This window comes from Mastomys coucha, unplaced genomic scaffold, assembly GCF_008632895.1.
Source record: "Mastomys coucha isolate ucsf_1 unplaced genomic scaffold, UCSF_Mcou_1 pScaffold12, whole genome shotgun sequence".
Lineage (NCBI taxonomy): Eukaryota > Metazoa > Chordata > Mammalia > Rodentia > Muridae > Mastomys > Mastomys coucha.
This window is the reverse complement of record NW_022196894.1, coordinates 92,401,631-92,408,558: the sequence shown is the minus strand read 5'-3', so window position 1 is coordinate 92,408,558 and position 6,928 is coordinate 92,401,631. Positions and strand designations below refer to the sequence as shown.

At 47.4% G+C, this 6,928-nt stretch overlaps 2 protein-coding genes across 5 annotated transcripts in view; one reads left to right on the top strand and one right to left on the bottom strand.

The window, feature by feature from the left end:
• Nucleotides 1–604, bottom strand: part of Ttc3 (tetratricopeptide repeat domain 3) — a 108,703-nt gene extending 108,099 nt beyond the window's left edge. The window contains exon 1 of the mRNA XM_031360615.1: nucleotides 562–604. The gene's annotated coding sequence lies outside the window, so the exon portion shown is untranslated. The remainder of the gene's footprint in view (nucleotides 1–561) is intronic.
• A 30-nt stretch (nucleotides 605–634) lies between these two features.
• On the top strand, nucleotides 635–6,896 carry Pigp (phosphatidylinositol glycan anchor biosynthesis class P). Of its 4 annotated transcripts, none has more exons than XM_031364486.1 (5): nucleotides 635–714; nucleotides 1,214–1,317; nucleotides 3,893–3,965; nucleotides 6,019–6,137; nucleotides 6,739–6,896. In XM_031364486.1, the coding sequence occupies exons 2-5, from the start codon at nucleotides 1,236–1,238 to the stop codon at nucleotides 6,861–6,863; spliced, it is 399 nt and encodes a 132-aa protein (XP_031220346.1). In that variant the 5' UTR covers nucleotides 635–714; nucleotides 1,214–1,235; the 3' UTR covers nucleotides 6,864–6,896. The 4 variants fall into 4 exon arrangements, with proteins under 4 accessions (XP_031220346.1, XP_031220345.1, XP_031220348.1 ...); XM_031364485.1 differs by having other exon boundaries at nucleotides 680–807; XM_031364488.1 differs by lacking the exon at nucleotides 635–714 and adding an exon at nucleotides 759–842.
• Nucleotides 6,897–6,928: the final 32 nt, after the last annotated feature.

The window sequence follows — 6,928 nt, the reverse complement described above, 5'->3', positions numbered from 1 at the left end:
CCCCCAAGGGGCGCGCGCGCGAGTCCCCGCGAGCCCAGCCCCGCGCAAGCCGCAGGCTCCCTGCGCAGCGCACTTTTGGGGGCCCTCGAGGACGCGCGCGCGCGCCGGTCAGCGCAGACTGCCGCAGCGGGGGGCGCGCGCGCTGGGGAGGAGGCGCGCACACCACAGGGAAGGAGGTGATGAAGGTTGGGGGGACTCTCTTCAGAGGTCGCTGGGAACAAAGCGGGCCAGCCGCAGCCCCAGAGGCGCGTCCCCGAGCGCCCCGGACACCTGGCCGGGGATGTCACCGCGCGCCGGGCGCTGCGCGCACACAAGCCCCCTCCACCGCTCCGGACGCCCGAGGGTCACCGGACCCAGGGAACACACCCCCCGGGGCACGGGCGGCCACACCCCCTGGGGCAGCGCGCGGGCGCTCGGCGAGCCGCGCGGCGACGCGCACACCCACACTCACCACACACCCACGGAGGGAGGTGTGCAGCGCCCCGATGCCCGGGCGTCTCGGCTGCGGCGGGCCGCGCAGACGCTTCCGTGGGCCCCGCCGCGCGCAGGGTCTGCACTCACCCGGGCCCGCAGCCCCCGAGCCTCCGCTCCGACCCTCCACGTCCACCGGAGCCGCAGAGCGAGCGCTCGGCCGCTCCTGAGGCGAGCGGGCGGGTCACGTGGCGTGGGGGGTGCGCATGCGCAGTCGCCGCGCCGCCCCCTCAGCTCGGCCGGGTGGGTGGCGAGGCCGCGCGAGCCCCCGCGCCGCGGTCGCCGTGCGCCTGCGCCGAGCGCCGGGGGCTCCTGCCGGCCCCTGCTTTTCCTCAGGTTTTTTATTTTTTTTCCTCCCGCCCCCACTGCGGGTGTGTGGGCCGCGCCTGCGCAGTGGGCTGAGTGCCGAGGGGATGAGGGGTGGGGACGGGTGGGCGTTGGTGCGCGAATGGCTCGGAGGCCAGGGCCCCTCCTCGCCCCCCGTTTTCCCCGAGCCTCCCGTAGGCGAGGACGGGGCCCTTGGTGCGAGGGCAGGTCCGGCCCGGGCCCCATCCTCGCCCCAGAGGGTCCGAGGTGCGCAGTTTTCCCGCAGCGCGCGCCCCCGCCGCCCCCTCAGCTGCAGAGACGCGCGCGCGCGAACGTCCGCAGTGGCTGTGTCCGCAGCAAGGGATGAGATTATGTAACAGACCAGTGGTGAAGGGAGGGGGGGATGTCTGACGACGATTGTGTTCCTTTTCCACAGATTGTCTAAAGCCACAGGGAAGATGGTGGAAAATTCACCGTCGCCATTGCCAGAAAGAGCGATTTATGGCTTTGTTCTTTTCCTAAGCTCACAGTTTGGCTTCAGTAAGTATTGGAATGATGGATGGCCAGGGCCTTTCATGGAGGACCGGGAAAGAATGCGTTTGTCCTTAGAGTGTACACACTTGAGCTGTTGATTCTTTCTACCTGTGTCTCTTAGGAAGTCCTGAAGAGCACCGCTTGTTTGCTCAGTTTATATATCCAGTACTAGATGAAATCTCCAATTTATTTAGCCCTGGGCCGGATGCTAATGTGAATAAAACTTGGTCCCAACCCTTGAGGTCATGGTCTTGTGGAGAAGCATATTAAACCTGCAGTTCAGAGAGTATGATGAGTGCTCTGGAAGAGCTTTGGAAGGTTTAGAAATTGGGATTAGCTTCCTCCAGGCCACTCCCTGGCAATTATATCAGAATAAATCAGGAAGGACCTCAGGGAGAGTCCCTGAGGCCTGTGAAAATTTGGAAGTGAGGTGCTTATAGCTCCAGGATAGCATGCTGGAGCTGAAGAGTGAAGATAATGGGCCAGAGAAGTCAGGTGTAAGAATGTACCCTTAAACATCCTGGATCTGCATTATCCCCATAAATGTTCCATTTTATAGACGAGGCCACTAAGGCTTACAAAAACAAAACAACAAAACAAAACAAAAAAAACAAAGAACAAAACCAAACCTAATATGAGCAACTCAACAAGTAGGACCAAAAAGGTTGGAAGGCATGAGGCAATCATGTGGTAGAAAATAGAATGCCCACAATCCAATCTGGTCCTTGAGAGAAATCAGAATGTCTATGTGGAAGTATCCTTCCCCATTCTTAAGTGAAAAGTTCTAGCTTAGCTGTAGTGTAGTGGAATACGTGGAGTGAAGAAGCTACAGTTACCGGCTCTTTCATGGAATCATTGTTTGGCATGAAGTGAACGTGTGGAGTAGGTGCTGCCTTGCTTCCTCAGTTTAAAGATGGGAATACTGGATTTGAGTAACTTGAGCAAGGCCTATAAGCAGCAGGACTGGAATTAGAACAAGTGTACTGGCAGGCTTCGTTCTACTGTAGTCCTCTGACTCTTGTATTAACTTGGGTAATTCATGCAAAGAAGCTGCTTAATAGGTATTAGCTGCTGTTTAATTCTATAAATTTCTATTCAAAGAAGATTTTAAGGATTTGAAACTATACAAGCATGTTAAATAAACCAAAACCTAATTGAAGAATTTATTGAGCACTTACTATGTACCAGGCAGTGTTACAGGCCAGGGGAAGGCAAAATAGCCAAACCTTGTCTGCTTTTATTTGAGCTTTCTACATAGTTAGAGACAACAGATAAGTAAACCATATCCGAGACACAAAGCTGGGTGAAAGGAGACTGAGGAGCAGGAGGGGCCCTCCTCGTGTGCTGCTGCTGTGGCTGCCTTTTAATACTACAACTTACCATGCAGAGAGGAAAAGATCTATGGAACCATCTTTGTCTAGTACCAGAAGCATACAGAAAGCACGGGCCATGTCTTCAGGAGTTCCTGTATTCCAGTCTTGGCATACAATGCTTCATTCTTAAGACAAAAACTCACCACCACTGATATAGCTTGAAACCCATCTCCACTACTTCCCTTGTACAAATGAGTCCTTTCTTCTGTATAAAATAGACAAGTGTGTCTCCGGACTGTTTTGAGGATTAAACGAGTTAGTCCATGTAGAGAAATTTAGAACCTTGCTATTGCTACTATACAGAGACAGCACAAAAGGAGCCCACAAGACTGGGTGTTGGTAGAAAGAAGATTGTATGTAGACAATCAGACCCAGAGGTGACAAGTTCCCCTTTAAACAACTAACTGCAATTACATCTTCCCTGTGGAGAAATTCTGAGCGTGTGAAAGGCAGAAGCAAATTCTAATAATAAGTTCCTAAGAAATATGTCCATAGACTTGTTTGTTTGTTTGTTTTTGTTTTTGTTTTGAGACTAGGTTTCTCTGTAGCCCTGGCTGTCCTGGAACTCACTCTGTAAACCAGGGTGGCCTCGAACTCAGAAATCCACCTGTCTCTGCCTCCCAAATGCTGGGATTAAAGGCGTGCGCCACCACCACCCAGGTAGACTTTTTTTATTAATCATTAAATTCATTTACATTTCAAATGATATTCCCCTTCCCCCATTACCCCTCCACAAACCTTCCATTCCCTCTCCCCTTTGCCTCTATGAGAATGCTCCTCCACCTACTCACCCACTCCCACCTCACCGCTCTAGTGTCCCCCTGCGCTGTGACATCAAGCCTTCACAGGACCAAGGGCCTCCCCTCCCAATCATGTCAGATAAGGCCAATTTCTGCTGGATATGTATCTGGACCCATGGACCCTTCCATGTATATATTCTCTCTGGTGGTTGGTGGTTTACTCTGGAAGCTCTGTGTGCTATCCATAGACTTTTTAAAATACAGTGTAAGAGCTAAGACACTAAAAACTTGTTAATATGGTAATTATGGTAAATATTACAAGACTGGTACAAATAAGGAGCTCCAGATTATGAATTCTGACAGCGACACATGCCTTTGGGGAGCATCTTTATTGTATATGAAGCTTACAGACTGGACCGTGCCTCACTGACCTGTCTTCTCTCTTCCCTCCCCCTCTTTATCCTGCAGTACTTTATCTTGTGTGGGCTTTCGTTCCCGAATCTTGGTTAAACTCCTTAGGCTTAACTTATTGGCCTCAAAAGTAAGTTTAATATTTCTTCAATGGGAGTAAAACTGATACTGTTTTGAAGGGTAAAACTCTTCTCTAAAACCCAAGCCTTAAATCTTTATGGCTTTTAAATCCATGAGTATCTGTGTTGAAATTGAACGTTGCTTTTATTTTTGTATGGGGGGGTTGTTGGAGGGTAGTGGGGGTGTTCACATGTATGTGGCCACATTGTGTGTGTAGGTGAACATATTTACATGTGCATGTATAGTGCCTCGGGGGTCGGGGTACAGCTAACCTGCCTAGCTGGCTTACTCCAGAATTCCCTGTGTCTGCCTCTGAGTGCTAGACGTACAGCTGGTCTGCCACATAAGCCCAGCACATACCTGGGTCTGAGAATCCAGACTCAGGTCCACACACTGGAGTGGCAAGTGCCACACCCCAAAGGTTATTAATATATCACTAATTAATGGTGGTAGGGCAAATGCTTATCTTTGTTCCTCCTAAAATCATGCTAAAATTATACTGTTGCTGAAAAATATTTTAAAGGTACAAGCATACAAAAAGGGATAGCAGATAAGATATTAAGAAAATTTCAGGACAAAATGTGTTTAAAATGCATTAGACCTGCTGACTCCCCTTCCATATCTTAAACCTGGAGATTGACCCTTCTCTCCCCTTCAGAAAATAGTTCCATCCTGTGGAAAGTGTTGGACAGAGTCTTTAGTCTGGAAGTTGCAAGGGTTAACTGTAGAAATGAAGCCCAGGGAATGATAATTAACAAGCATCTGCTTGGCTGAATAAGGCTCCCTCCCCAGCACCTTCCCTTGCCAGGCTTTAGCCTCTCCCAGAGAAAGGTGGGAGGTGCCTTTCTGAGAAAGCTGGCCCGGGTAAAAGGCAGCAGCTCTAAGCTAACTGTTCTGCCATCTCTGCCCACGTACATACCTCACTTCCTGTCAACCTATCACTTGGCTCTTAGATATAATACACTACCATAAATGCCAGGCACTAAAAGAAAAGACTGTCCTTAAGTACAAAAGAAAAGAAGATACTTAAAAGAAATGGAGATAATGCCATCTACAGACAGGGGGAAAAGGTTTAATTATCTGAGATGAGAAAGAATCCTGAATGGTATGCTGTCCAAGGGAATTTTTTTTTTTAATTACCATTGAAAAGTTATAAGCATGGTAATTAAAATGTTATCTAGAAAGTTGACTGTTGAGACAGTGAAACAGAAAGCAGAGATGGAAAACAGAGAAATTTATAATGGTGCAAGAAACTATTAGAAGTTCTAGCAAGGGAAAATAGTAGGGAGGAAATGACTTAACAAAATGTGGCAAGATAGAGCACTTAGTGAGCTTAACTGGAGAGGAAAACTGAGAGGCATATAAGAATTCGATTCTGGCCGGGCGGTGGTGGCACACGCCTTTAATCCCAGCACTTGGGAGGCAGAGGCAGATGGATTTCTGAGTTCGAGGCCAGCCTGGTCTACAGAGTGAGTTCCAGGACAGCCAGGGCTACACAGAGAAACCCTGTCTCGAAAAACCAAAAAAAAAAAAGAAAAAAGAATTCGATTCTGAAGTATTGGTAGATACTGGGGAAACAGTAGACAGAAATGCATACTTTCAGAAAAAAACATAAAAACACATTCTACACTAAGGTTCTCAGTTGCAAATATTGTTGACATAACCAGTTGTTTTTAACCGCCAACATAGTAAAAGTGAAGCATATGCAGAAAGTGTGAGGAAGAAGTAAATACCTCATTTTCATATTAGAACATCTATAGAAAATGTCTGAAACTGATGAAAATCAAGAAATAATGTAGGCATGTTATATGGAAATGAGGATGTACATACCAGAAGAAACAGCTCAGCTACTAGAAGGGCATGTTTGGGCAGAATAAAACTCTAGGGTTGGGATGGCTTAGCTGAGACAGGTGTCTGCAGCTGTTCATTGACCCCTTGTAGCACTATCTGTTATATGCATGCATCAGCTACTTTAATAATAAATTAGACTGTTAAAGTGACTGACTCTTGGGAATTATGACTCCTTGACACGTTTGTTGACGTGCACGAATTCTCTTGTGTAGGTACTGGGCGGTTGCATTGCCTGTCTACCTCCTCATCACAGTTGCAATTGGTTATGTGCTCTTATTTGGAATCAACATGATGAGCACCTCTCCACTTGACTCCATTCATACAATCACAGGTAAGTTGAGATGAAACAAAATTATGAGGCATGGAGGAAGGAGATGCTAGCGCTTTTATCAGAAAAGCAATCAGGAGTAAGCCTCAGAAACACGTTAGGAGAAAGTTATCTGTTACATTCAACATGGCATGATGATTAATCTCAGTTGGCAGCTTGAAGGGATTTAGAGTCATCAGGGAAACAAATACTGAGCATTCCATGAGGTTTATCTAGATTTAGTTCATTGAGGTGGGAAGATACCTTAAATATGGAGTGTACATGGACTCTAAGTCTGAATAAAATAAGGAGAAAATAAGCTGAATATAAGTATTTATCCCTGTCTGCCTCCTGATGGACACATGGTGGACACATGTCATCCGCCACCTCCTGCTCCTACTGACATACCTTCCCCTCTGTAGTGAACTGTCTCCATACAACTGAGCCTTAAGTTGCACTTGTTAGGGACTTTGTTACAGCATTAGATTAATAGCTAATAATAGCTCGTGGTGTTTGCCATCATCTGCACATCAGCCTGCTGAGCAGTGTCATACATCCAAACCAACCACAGAAATTACGGGAAGAAAGTGCTTGGGTCAGCAGAGCTTTTCTTCTTTTCTTGCAGATAACTATGCTAAAAACCAACAGAAGAAAAACTACCAAGAGGATGCCATCCCAGCATTGAGAGATGTTCCCATCAGTGAAGTAAACAAAATGTTTTTTCTAGAAGCCAAAGAACTTAATACCTAAAACTGAACTGTGTATAAACATCCTAAAACCAAACATTTACAGTTGTGGGCTGAATAATTTTCAAC